Source organism: Hydra vulgaris, chromosome 11, assembly GCF_038396675.1.
Source record: "Hydra vulgaris chromosome 11, alternate assembly HydraT2T_AEP".
Classification (NCBI taxonomy): Eukaryota; Metazoa; Cnidaria; class Hydrozoa; order Anthoathecata; family Hydridae; genus Hydra; species Hydra vulgaris.
Window position 1 is genome coordinate 50,999,564 of NC_088930.1, and position 14,756 is coordinate 51,014,319.

The 14,756-nt window shown below is 26.5% G+C and overlaps 1 protein-coding gene across 1 annotated transcript in view; it reads left to right on the forward strand.

The window, feature by feature from the left end:
- The window catches only part of LOC100208948 (ATP-binding cassette sub-family F member 2), a 42,206-nt gene that overhangs the window by 21,628 nt on the left and 5,822 nt on the right, over positions 1-14,756 (forward strand). The window contains exons 2-7 of the mRNA XM_065809131.1: positions 809-1,188; positions 11,480-11,684; positions 11,785-12,142; positions 12,247-12,342; positions 12,531-12,650; positions 14,623-14,712. Coding sequence (XP_065665203.1) covers positions 849-1,188; positions 11,480-11,684; positions 11,785-12,142; positions 12,247-12,342; positions 12,531-12,650; positions 14,623-14,712 — 1,209 coding nt within the window. The 5' untranslated portion in view covers positions 809-848. The remainder of the gene's footprint in view (positions 1-808; positions 1,189-11,479; positions 11,685-11,784; positions 12,143-12,246; positions 12,343-12,530; positions 12,651-14,622; positions 14,713-14,756) is intronic.

Here is a 14,756-nt window from a genome sequence, read left to right on the forward strand (position 1 = left end):
CACTTCAATAAAGGCTTTATTAATCTTGAATTAAACAGAATGATCCATGATTCAAATGATTGTCTTGAACTGCTTATCAAAAAATTGAAGATTATTAATGGCGTACAAGGTAATTTTAGTCAATTACCTTGGGCCAGATCAAGAGAGTGATTGGACTTACAATTATGCAGTTCTTGGAGCCAGAAAAAACTTTTTTTTTTCTTTTTTTTTTCTTAAAGAACTTCCTTTAAAATACAATTATTATTTTTTAAACAGTCTGTAGTTTCAACAGTTTCATATATTTAAAATGCCCTAAAAAATAAACATTTTTTATTTAAAAATATGTTTATCGCTAATTCTTAGTTTTAACAGCAATATCAGTAGTATTGCTGGTGGAGTATTTTTTAAGTTATCAAAAGAATTGCAAAATTAAAATTCCATTTATTCAAAGTTTAAATCGAAAACAGATTTTTTTTGAATAAGCAACTTTTAAATATTATTTTCTTCATCATGTAAATAAAAAAAAAATTTAAAAAGTTTTTGGTTGAAACTTTTTCAAAAACAAAATTTTATTGTGTATTTTTAACTTTTGTTACATTAAATTTGCAAAAGTTCTTTCGTTAATTTCTTTAAATTTTCTCTATAAAAAAAGTAAAATTTTGACCAATGATAAATTGAAGATGCCAGCTCTATTTCAGAGTAATTTTGCATGCAATTAAATTGACTGAAAATGATAATACTGTAATATATATACACTTATATATTAAAATATACAAGCAATATATGTATCACTTATATATTCTTTAACTTTTATTTTCATTGAATTTAGACTAGTTACCTTTTCCACCAACCCAAGCTAAAACTTTAATATGCCTTCAGAGTCTGCTAAAAAAAGAAAAGAAAAAAAGAAAGTTGCTGGGCGTGGCAAGCCAAATGCTAAGTTAACTAATGGCGATGCTACAAATGGTGAAGAAAATGGAACGGTCAATGGAGACGCAACACCTGTTAATGCTGATCCGTCTTCAGATTTTGAAAAAATGAAACTTTCAAATATATCTGTTGCTGGTGTTTTACTATCTCATGTTGATGCAAGAGATTTGCACATTGGTCAAATATCACTGAGGTATCATGGTGTTGAACTTTTAACAGATGCTAACATCGAGTTAAATTGTGGTCGAAGATATGGTCTTCTTGGTGCTAATGGTTGTGGTAAGTGGTTTACATTGATTTCTTATATACAGGTTTGGCCAAAAAAAATGTGTTCCTCTAAATAATCTTTACACTATATATTGTCTTTCACAAGGATGGTTGTCCTGTTGTCCTGGTAACAACATAAAACTGATTTTGTTTTAAGGCAGGTAATGCTTTTATGGTAAAGACAACTTACCTAGGAGATAGAGAACTCTGATATAAGATTTTAATTTGAAACACATGTTAATCATTAGAAGAAAATAAGTAACATTCACTAGTCTTCTGAGGAGAGGCTTATCTGACCACGCATGCATTTTCTTTTAACAACTTGGCCACAGCTCTTTGCATGTTTTAAAAATGTACTTAAAAAACTTAACTAAATCCGAAAGAAATTTAAAAATAAAATAGCAATAAACTTAAAAGAGATACAAAATCTTAACAAATTATGAAAAAAAATAGATAAACCAGTTTTGAATAATGTAACGTTCTATATATAAGGCAAGTCTTCACAGGAGACGCATGCGGTTTTTCATCTCGTTTGTCCATGAAAAAGTTTTTTATTTAGACAACTTAGTCAGGATCATTTGCAAGTTTTATTATATTAAGCAATTCAATATTCTTTGGAAAAAACTAAGTTTCAAAAACAAAGAAAGCAAAACTAACAAAATTGAAAGTTAAAATAAATTTAGATTTAATGTGTACTGATTTTATTTTTGACCAAGATGTCTTGATAAAAAACTTATGTGATGACTAACAAGACAAAAAAACACACACGTCTAGGGAAGGCTTGTGAGGCGTGACTGTAAGTTTGGTATTGGATGTGGGTTTTAACCATAGATATATAAATTACTGGATACGGCGTAGGCAGAAATAATTGAAGCCGGGCAAACTTTATTTTGATGATGTAGAGTGAGGCAGAAAAATACAATTTAATCAGCATATATATTGAACAATGTTTACAATTTAATTTCAAGTTATATTTTGTATTGCATAAAATAATAACTTCGAAGGAATTTGGAATTCATTTATTTATATATTTTTTAATTACAGATGAACCAAATAAAATAAATCTTAGTTGACTTAATATTATAAGATTTTAGTAATCCAAAAAAAAAAAAAAAAAGCTTTTCAAATACTCAGTATTAGTATAATACTATTAGTATAATACTGCAATGCAAATAATAATATTAAAATAATATGCCATGAATTACCTAATTAACTTGTATATGGTTGTAAAATGCAAGATTTATATGAGGCTTTAAGAGACTAATATTGAATATAAAATTATACATCTATATTTATGTATAATATATTTATCTATAATATACATATATATTTATGTACAATATATTTAAAGATTTAGTACTCGTTTAAAATGGTTAATTCTTGCAGTGCTTTTGGATGTATAGCTAGATCTGCTAAAGGGGTTTCCAAAAGTTTTCATAGGTAAGAATTTAGTATCTATATAATTTAAACATTTTGTTTTTAAAGATTCAATAGAAATTTATTATGTTAATTTTAAAAGATAAACACTGTATGTATAATGAATCCTAGCTATCCATTTTTAAATAGATTTCCAGTGAATCCAGATAAAAGAGCTTTTTTTTTCTGGATTCTTGCAACAAAACAAAAGAATTTTGTCCCCTCTTGCGCTAGTTTTATTTGTTCAGATCATTTTTCTAAAAATTACATTGATGAAAGCAAAACATCAGGTTACTGTTTGAGAAAATATCTAAAACCTGATGCAATACCAACAATTTTTGATTTTCCAAAACATTTAAAAATAACCACTAGTAAAATTCGAGAAGCACCAACTGAAAGAATCCTGAAAAAATAGATAGAGAAAGAAAAAAAATTAAACAGTTTTTGAGAATACTTATGAAGAAAAGGTGATTAGTACAAATAAAAAAATGAGTGTAGAAGATTGCATGGAAACTGATTCAGACAATTTGCAAATTGTCAACAAGAAGTTGTCTTTTGTATTAAATGCTTTTTTTTTTTTTTTTTTTATATATATAATTCACCTCCCCAAGGCCAAGAAGGCCACTACTGATGAGGAGGCTACTTGTGGTTATAACCCTCTCTCAACTCTCTAACTCCAAAACACGAACCTTGACGAACAAGGCCGCTGCGTGGAGAAACAAGTTAAGCGCGGTACTACCAGGGACGTGGCGGGAATTATAAGTTACAGAATATTATAAGTTTTATAAGTTATAAGTTTATAAGTTATAAAAAACGTATCAGATGTGTACATCTGTACATGTGTACAAACGTACAGAAAACAGCTTATAAGTTACAGAAAAAACGTATCAGATGTGTAATGCAACAAAAGCGCAGACTCAAAAAAAAAGTTGCAAATTTTTCAAAATGTGATAAATGAATTACAAGTTAATTAGTGATGAAGCCACAGCAACTTTAAATAGTCCTAATGTTATAAATTTAATTCAAAGAAAACTGAAATCCAAAATTAAAATGCTCTCTTGATTTTTGTGCAAACAAGTTTAAAAATTAAAAGAGTTTCAAGATCGTGGACCAACTATCAATTTTATTCAGCTTATAGACAAAAGTTTTGATTTATAAAGCAGTTGGAATTTTGCAATTCGGAACGCTGTACAAATTTTGTCAATATGGTATGTCAGTACTTGTCCAGTTTGACAGACAGTGCTGATTAGTGAGTCCAAATAATCGTATTTTTATGTTATCCGGGTAATCAAGTATTTATTTTTTTAATTACATGCCTGCATTTTAATGTGAATATTTCCATGGCTAACTGCGTATTTGTTTCTTTTAGTTTGTTTAGCAAAAAAATGCATACTCCTTCAGCTTTTAAAAGATTATTATTATCTTTACTGAGCTCTTTAACAGCAAGCTCAACCGGTTGTAAAACATGTGATATTTCTTCTAAAACTTTGATATTTTTTTGTGAACATTTTTGCTGACCTAATTCCATTAGAGTCTTTTGTATACAATCGTATATTTTTATGAAATCATTTACCATTGGTATTATTGAGTTCCATCTTGTTTTGCAATCGAGTAGCAATCGTAACTTTTTGCCTTCTTGATCTGTTATATGCTTTTCAAGAACACTGCTTCGAACTGAAGAATATTTGAAAAATTTAATAATTTTTCGTGTTTCATCAAGAATTTTGCCAATGTCTTCACGAAAGATTGGTAATTGTCTAACTAAATCATTTTGGAAATTTAAGTTACCATCAAAAGCAAATGCATCAGCTACCTCATCATTTTGTTCGGTAATTTCAACACAATCATCATCTGATAAATTTTCATCATATTCTAAATTCTCATCATCTTGGAAATTTGTATCAATTACCGCATCATCATTCGTAATTAAACTCCCACTTTTTTTATAAAATACATCAAGTACAGCAAGATGTATAGCATGGTTGTAGCATAACTGAGAAAATGGTAAAATATTTTTCCCATATTTTACCATGACTGATGCTCCATCATGTGTGGATCCGACGATATCATTATCCATTTCAATTCCATAATCTTTAAGTTTTGCTTTTACCAAATCGATAGTGGCATTTGAATCACAAGAACCTATTATTGCAGATAGACCCAAGACTACAGGTGGCTTTGTTGCTGAATGAAGAGTGATATTCATGAACCTTCTAACGTTTATATCACTCCATTCATCGACAGTAATACTGAATCTCTCTCCAGATTTTTTTTGCTCTAAAAACGACGCCATTAATTCTTCTTTTTTTTCTTTATAAAAATCCATTATATATTTTATTACCGTTGTTTCACTTTTTGGCATTTTATAATTGCGACTTGCTACGAAACCCCTAATGGCTTCAGATGAAGTAATTCCTTTGATGCTAAATCCATCTTTTGTCGCACATTTCGCCAATATTTCATTCAATGATTCTCGACTTATGAAATTTATTATTCCATTTCCGACTGATTTTGTGTTTTTCGAAGAAGACGCATCAGTTTCATTTGTGTCGCCCATATTTTTTTTTTGTAAAGATATGCTATGTAATTTTAAATGATTAATCATTCCAGTAGTATTAGATCCCGGACGTTGAATTATAGATTTGCATATGTTACAAACTGACTCCGATTTCTCTTTTTTTTGTAAAATATTTCCATACCTCTGATTTTTTCGAAGACATTTCTGGGTATATGTAAATAAATCACTAAAATAAAAAATCACAACATAAAAATTGAAAATTGAAATTTATACGTATTTAAATATGCATTTATTACTTGAAATTTAGTACATTTTACTCAAAACACTTCACTTAACAAAGGCAGCTATATATATTAGAAAATTAAGTATTTATTTTATTTATTTCACAAATTTTTTTTTAAATATTTCACTTTCTTGCAAATTTTACGTCGTACAACTTCAAATTACAAATGTTATTTATTTTATGTAACTTAGTTAAAAAAAAACTTTTGAAACTTAGTTAAAAATCAACGGTTGCTAAGCAACTTTATTATAGAAGTAAAAGAAGAAAAAACGGTAGAATACCGATACTTGATTGATTAATAGTTAAATGAATGTGCAATATTTACATTTTTTTGTTTAAATATTATACTCGATACTCGAAAAAAGTATTCTGAGTAGTCGACTACTCGGAACTTGCTTATAAAGTATCAATTACTCGAGTAATCGATAATCGTAATTGGATTCCCTAGTGCTGATAACTTAATTTATTAAACAAACCAAAAAACTGGGTTCATTGGATTTATGTTTAGCCTTCAATCATTCAATCAGTAATTTAATTTAGCCGATACTTGATTATAACTCCAGAGCCAATTTAAATTCTTGTTGACATACTGAGTCAAGATCATATTGAAATGTTCTTTAGTGCTGTTAGAAGTCAAGGTGGTTTTAATAACAATCCATCAGCAAAACAGTTTATGACAACATATCGGCATTTGTTAGTACATCACTCATTACGAAACAAAAACTGGTAATTGTTTAGCTCAGAATGCTACAGAAATACTTTCTGTAACAAAAGGAATTGTGAATCATCAAGAATGTAAATTAAACGACAATGATTCAACTGTATTTATAGCTAATGAGGATATTACACCAGTAAGTATTATGGAACCATCACAGTTGTCTGAATATTCTAAAAGAAGTAATAAAGTATGTAGGTGGATTTGTTAGTAGAAAACTAAAAAGATCTATTAAATGTAACTGATGATAGTTGACAAAGTTTACTTGTTGATAAAAAAAGCAGAGGTGGTCTTCATCCATCAAAAGATGTTATTGTAATTTGTTCTTTTGTTGAAAAGTTTATAAGACACAGCATTTCAGACAAATTAAATATCAAAGAACCACAACCTTTTATGAAATCTATTCCGCATTTAAAATTGACTATCCACCGTCATTTATTTTCTAAAGCAATTTTTAAAGGACTTACAAATCACATTCAGGAACTTCCAGTGGAAGATAATCATTTGGTTAAACTGATCAATTTGATTATAGAAGCCTATTTAGATGTACGTTTATACCATGTCTCATCCTGTGCAACAAGTTATATACAAGGAACACAAGTTCGAAACAAACTAACCAAACTTGTGTTGTTCAAAAATCAGTGAAAGTAACTAATATCTACATTATATACATACTATATATATATATATATATATATATATATATATATATATATATATATATATATATATATATATATATATATATATATATATATATATAATTATTATTATTAAAAATTTTTATTATTATTATACTATAAAATAACATATAGTAATTTTATTATAGGAAAAACACTGAAAAAAAATACCTTGATCCAACAAAATAAGTACTTTATCAAAATACAATATTCCAAACATGTTTTTTTTACATAAATATAGGTATATATTATAATAAATATAATATATGTTTATTATCTATGTACATAGATATAGATGAATATAAAAATGATTAATTGATCTTCTGAAAACACCATTTTTTTGAAACCAAATCAATATTCAATAAAAGTATAACGTTAAAATTTAGACTTAATATTTTATTTGCTAGTACAACTTCACTTTGAATAACTGTTTATTATCAAATCCTTAGGTGTCTTGACTCAAGTGCTGCTGATAAATTGTTAATAGCCTTAAGTCATGAACCTAATAGCCTAATAATTAAAACTATACAAGCACATTAAACATTCTCTTGAAACTTATTAATATATACTACTTTTAATACTTTTAAACATTTTGTAACAGTAATATGCTTTATAATACATATTATATTACATATTAGTTTTATTAAACTACTATTTACGAAATTTGTAAAAATTTGTTTTGCCTCACTCTACGTCACTTTTTCAACAGTAGCTCGGCTTCAAATTATTTTCCAAAATTACATAGTTAGGCATGCCTATGCCGTATCCAGTAATTTATATATCTATGGTTTTAACAGATCATTTCTTTTAATGTTTTATTCACTTAGTAGATCAAAGTTTTTAAATAATTAAGTCAATTATGTAAATAGACTAAATATTTTTTTTAAGTTTACTTTTTATTAATTTTCTCATTTGTTAAAATTATTTTTCTTTTCTTCAGTTTATGAAGTTTTTTTTAGTTTTTTCAGTGCATTTAAAACACAAGTTATCAAATCATGCAAAGAGCATACTGCCAAGTTTTTAAAACAAAATTTTATATGCATGGTCAGATATCTGACCACACATAATTTATTTCCTCAAAAAGCTTGCATTCAACATATAGTGTTGTATTTAATATGTTAATGTTGCTATGTTAAAAATAACAGTTGATCAACAGTCAATAACCAGCTGGAATCAACAAAACTTTTGATCTTAATTTTTGCTGGTTCAGATTGACTGGGAAAAATTCGAAAATAAATAGTTTTGAAATTATATTAAAGTCATTCTAACCTTTTTTGTCTTTTTGACATATTTGTTTAAAAAGTTGTTTAACTTTATTATGTTGCAATACAATAAAAAATGCAGTTGATTTGAACAGTTGTAAAAACATTTGAATGTCTAGTCTTGGTGTGAGACTTTTTGGTTAATTTTGGCTGGCCAACTTTAGTTGTTTATTCTTTGCACTGACATGGTATATAATGTTAAACTTTTTTTTTTTTTTTGGGGGGGGGGGTAAAGACCTCTAATAAATTTTGAATGTTTTTCAATTTTGCTGTATTTATAGCAATATTTATAGCAAAATTTTTATTATAGTATATATTTATAATAATTATAGCAATATTTATAGCAAAAAAATAATAGTATAGCAAAAAAGTTTTCTAATTGTTAATATAAAATTCAAAAGTTTTCTCATTTTTATAAATTTAATATACTTGATTGTTCCATATACTGCCTGCAAACTCAACATATGCTAAAGACGTTTTACACTTGCAGAAGTTTGTATGCAACGCTATACAAATGGCAGGACTAAGAAGATCTTAGACCATTAAAAACTATAGACTATAAAACGCTGAGCGATCGTCTATAAATTTCGCAAAACTAAATTTATTTTTAAAAAAGGAGATCTTAAGTTTTCATTAAATTTTGATTTTTTATTTAACTTATTACTCTGCGAGGAAAATTTTGATCTATTTTGTTATGTTCATTTGGGAAATTTAGGCTTCCATAATTTATGGTCAATCTCTAATCTAAAATTTAAGCCAAAAAATAATGGAGTATACTATTTTGATTGTTATCTAAATTCTGTTGTTGTTGCACAGTCAATTTAGAATGTTTACTGGGGGCGTTGTAAAATAACTGTAAAACTCTAAGTTTATTTATTATATTAGTATTTAATAGTTTTAACTTTTAAATATTTTTAAAAATAATAAATTTGATAAAATGGTTTAATTTAAATATAGATTAGAATTTTCAATTATGTTCTTATTAAAAACATTTTTAAACCCCCGTGCTGCTTTAAAAAAATGTTAAGATCGCCGTGTGGCAAGTTTATATCATCAGCCTGCTTTTTTTTTTAAATTTTTGTTATTTAAAATGCAAAACAAAACAACTTTATAGTTCTATAGATTTTATATTCTTTATATAAACATGTTGTATACTCATTTTCATTGCACAAACTCAACTTAGTTGTAAAAAAACAACTAAGTTGAGTTTGTGCATAAGTATCTCAATCATGACTTATGCGCAACAAATTTCCTGCTGTTTTTTGATGTTTTTAAAATTTTTTGCTTTTTTATAAAAATTTTCGTTTGTTAAAGTGTATACTATTGTTAGATATGTTTGTATATAATCTCTATAAAACTTCACAAGTTTGTATTTTTTTGTATTTAAAAATCTAAAAAAATTAAAAAACAAAAATTGCCACTGGTAGGACTTGAACCATGCCTTTTTTGTTCAGAAGCTCTGTGCGCTAACTACTTGGCCACACTGGCACATTGACTAATGAAATTAAAAACTTTTATTTAATGAAAATAAATGCTGTAGATCAAAATTAAGGAGAGGTTGATGCAATCCAATTTTCAAGTGAAAGTCAAACTGTAAAACTTGGTACATGTTCAAATACGTTTAAGTTGATATATGTTGATATATGTTTAAGTTTTCACATTACATAATTTAAAGTTTACGTAGGTTAGATATTTGCATACACTTTCGTTCACATTTTCTTATAAAACATTGTGCTATAATTCTTTCTTGCTATTATCTCTGTTGCAATGGCTGCCAAGAGTTTTGTGTCAAACACACACAAATGAGCATTACTATTACTACTACTACTACTACTACTACTACTACTACTACTACTACTACTACTACTACTACTACTACTACTACTACTGCTACTACTGCTACTACTGCTACTACTACAACTACTACTACTACTACTACTACTACTACTACTACTACTACTACTACTACTATTGTTAAGTTCAATAATAATATATAGTGATTAGATTATCAACATTATCAAGAATAAATATACTTGATAACATTATCAAGTATTAGATAACGAGGGTTATCAAATACTTGATAATGTTAGAATATATCAAGGGATCTAAACTCTCTTGGTATATTGTATTGAAAAATTAATAATAGAGTTATATCAGTAGAGTTTTTTATCTGATTAATTATTACAGATATTTATGCTTGAAGCAATATAGCTCTTGCATCATCTACTTTTATATTTATAAGTTTTATTTTGTGAAAAATAATAGTTTGAAATAATAATATTTTATAATAGTTTTGTTAGTTTATCTTTATATAATTAACTGATTTTGATATCAAAAAAGTAAAAACAAAATTTCCTTTATAATTTAAAAAAATTTTGATTAAAAAAATTATTTAAATTAAAAAAATTGAAATTACTTTTTCTCGGTTTTTCTTCCTTTTTTTCTATTTTTTATAAAAAGTTAAATTCCTTGTAAACATGTTATATTTGAAAACACTGAATCAAAAATTTTCATAAAGCGTACGTTTTTTTTTAAGCATACATAACTTTTTTGTCGTAAAGGAAGTAAAAGTGCAACGGTATATGTAAAAAATCATTATTATTTGCAAAGCTACAATGTTAAGGAATAATGAATAAAATTTTTTTTTACATATTTTAATTCATTTATACAAATATCAAGAAAGGAAAGAAATTCATTTATGTTAAATGATAATAAGAAGTGTAATATTTCTAGATATGTTTTTCTTAATTAGTAAAGTAAACTTGTTTTGCGGTTTATTTTATTGTTTTTTTTAATCTATTTTATTGCCACATAAAGACATCAAATCACTTGCTTTATTAATAAGTGCTATTTGTTGTTTTATTTTGCACTATCTGATTTTTGCATTTAGGACTACAGATTTTACATGCATTTTTACATAAATTCCTTTCTGCAGTTATGATACCCGAATAGGACTATTTGTGTTTCAAATATTAATGTCTAGAAAAAATTATACAAATCACTAATAAGGTCCTAAGGAAATTATCTGTTTAGCAAGCGTTAAAAAAAAATAAACTAACACCCGATTTTTGAACTTGATTTGGATTTGAACTGAATTTTAAACTTAAAACTGGTTTTTTAACGAGTATTGGAACAATTAGTAAATAGAATATTTATTGACTGAGTTTTATGAGGACCTAATGTTTGAACTTCAGGGAACGAACTTTGTTAATTCTAAGTATACCGTGTGGTTATTATTAGTATCATAATTATTTTTTGTCAATTTAATTTATATCAAATTTGATTAATAACTGAAGTTTTTTTGTTGAAATAAAAATAGTTTAATAGTTAAAATTTATGTAAAAGTTATATTATTTAATAGTTAGAAAAAATTATAATAGTAATAAAAATATGTTGATAAATAACTTAATCTATAATAATGATATTTAGGTAAATCCACTTTAATGGAAGCATTGGCAAATAGAGAACTTCCCATTCCTGATCATTTTGATATATTTCATTTAACAAATGAAATTCATGCAAGTGAAAAAACAGCCTTGCAATGTGTTATGGAGGTAAACAATGAAAAGATACGTCTTGAAAAAGAAGCTGAAGAGCTTACATCTCGAACTGAGGATGAACGTTCTCATGAAAGGTAATTTTTTGTTGTTGTTATTTTAATCAATAATGTTAATACTACAGGTTATAAAAACATTTTTTAATATTTAAAGTTGATAATATTTTGTTTTTCCAAGGTTACTGGATATTTATGAAAGACTGGATGAATTAGAAGCTGGCAAAGCTGAAACTGCAGCATCTCGATTACTTCATGGACTTGGTTTTACACCCCAGATGCAAGCTACAAAAACTAAAGATTTTTCTGGAGGTTGGCGAATGAGAGTAGCACTAGCTAGGGCGTTGTTTGTAAAACCCTCAATTCTTCTGTTGGATGAGCCAACAAATCATTTGGACTTAGATGCATGCGTATGGTTAGAAGAGGAACTTAAAACATATAAAAGGATATTGGTACTTGTATCACATTCTCAAGATTTTCTTAATGGAGTATGCACAAATATTTTGCGTATGTTTCAAGGAAAGATAATCAGTTACTCAGTGAGTCAATTTAATATTTGGTAAAATTTAATCTAAAACATATATTTGTTTGTTTTTTTTAACTTTTTTTTTTTGGGTACATTTAATCAATACTTTATTTTTAGGGTAACTTTGATCAATATATCACAACAAGAGCTGAGCTAGAAGAAAATCAAATGAAGGCATACAAACGAGAGCAGGAAGAGATAGCACATATGAAGGTGTGTGTGTGTTTAATAAACTTATATCAAAGCTGTTGTTTTTTATTGCCTAGTGTTAAAAGTTGTGTTCAATTTTGATTTAATTTTAGATTTATGTGATGGTTTTTTGTGCGTGTTATTTATTATATTTAATATTATCTTATATATTTTTTTAATATATCTATTAAGTTTATAACAATTTTATTTAGGATTATATTGCTCGATTTGGGCATGGAAGTGCCAAGTTGGCCCGTCAAGCTCAGAGTAAAGAGAAAACACTTGCAAAAATGATCGAGGGAGGTTTAACACAAAAAGTTGAAGCTGAAAAGGTAATACTTTTATATATATTTTTAAAATTTTTTTTATAAATTTTTTTTTTTTTGTATTTGTCATTTAAAAAAATATAGTATTATAAAAATTCCATCCTTATGTGAAATTGTTTAATGTTTCTAACCAGTTGCTCTTTTTATATTTTAATACTACTATTTTTATGTTGGTATTGCAACATAACAGAATATTATTAACAAATATTAATAATATAGTAAAATCTATTATGTAATTTTCAAAAATAATAAATCTGTTTTGAAAAAGTCAAAAAAATGTTTTATGCATACAGAAACCTAATTCTGCATATGATAGTGTGTACTGTTGTTGTAGAGTAGTCTGGCATTGCTTGCTTTTCACATTTGCATGCAGAAGGTTTGGGTTCCTTTTCGATGTTTTTGCAAGTTTTTACTTGTAAGTCAATATTGTCAACTTCACTAAACATTTTTAGGTTATGGCTACATGTGCCTGATAAGATTGTCAACCAGATATTATAAACGCTCTCCTAAAATAAACATGGCATACCATGTTTGTTTTAGGGGAGTATTTAAAATGTATAGAACTTTTAATATTTATAAATATATACTATATTTGCTTTCAATTTTTTGCGCAAGCTATCTGTTTATTCATAAAAAAATTGCTTATTAGATACAAAATTAGATTTTATACTCATTAAAAGCATATGCTTATAAGGAGCAAGGAACCACTACCAAGTTGTCAAAATAAAATATTATATGGGTTGTAAGGTATGCGACTGCACGCATCTTCTGAGAAGGCTTAATCCATAACAAACATCATTTTTTGCTCCCTAAAAATTTGCTCTCAAAAATAATAGCCCTTTAAAAATAATAGAAGGAAATATTTAAATAATCAGTAAAATTTTGGCAGAAAGTTTTTACATACTAGAATCAACTTTCTTGGTAACAAAAAAAATGAGCATATGACATTCTGGTTCTCATCTGATGAATTTGACTTGAATATTTTTGTAGTTCTATAAACTTGGGTGACTAGGTGTTTTTTTTTGGAAAAAGCCAACAAATAATCTTTTTCATTTTTAAAACTGAATGTTGTGAAGTACAGATTTACTTGTTTACTCATAAATAATTAAACTTAAATTACTTTTTACAACTTATAGCGAAAAGAATTGTAATGCAAAAGCTACTATTATAACTGATATTATAAAATTTATTTTTGAGTGATATTTACATTAAGGCTTGTTTTCATTCTTCTATTTAGTATACTGTTTTATCAGTTTTACAAGTTCTTTAATTGTTTATCAAATAGTTTCAGTAATTGCTCTTTTATTGCTTCATATTATGTTGAAAATAAAAAACAAAAATACAATTAAAAAAAATTATTCCAAGAAAAGTTTTAGTACAGTAACAATGTAAGCAAAAGAGTTTTTTTTTTATTTATTTAAGTAGAGATGTTTTTGAGATCTATTTTTCCTTAAAATTAAGAACTAATGTATCATTTAATTGTGCCTGTGTGAATAAAATTGTTATGATCATAATTTTAAACAGGCTTAGAATACAATGCATAAGGAAAAAACTTTTGCTTTCAAATTTCTAGTTTGATGCCTTCAATTTTGTTCTATTTACAGGAACAATGAAGGTTTAATAGTTTTTTTACTTTTGAAGTTTTATTTAAGGTTTCAAAGAAATGTTTGAATAAAATGGTTAATGTTGGAATAAAATTATTATTTTTCATTTTTATAAAATTATTAGTTTTAATTAGAATAAAATTTTTAGAATTAAAATTTTTACAAAACAATTTTTATATTTTATCTAGTGCATTTACTCAAAATACCCCAGATGACAAGATGACTATAATGTAATGCCTTATCTGCTAAACTGTATGTTATCAGAGTTTAGCAGAGAGTTTTATTTTATCTGCTAAACTGTATGTTATCAGAGTTTAGCAGAGAGTTTTTATGGTTAAATTGATGTACTTTTTATTGATTAATTATAAATTTAGAATATTGAGTTTTACTTTCCTGATTGTGAAAAACTTCCTCCACCTGTGTTAGCTATCGAACATGTTAGTTTTAGGTACAGTGAGACAAAGGTAATTTTTTTTAATTTTAAATTTATTGTTTATAAAATTTTAAA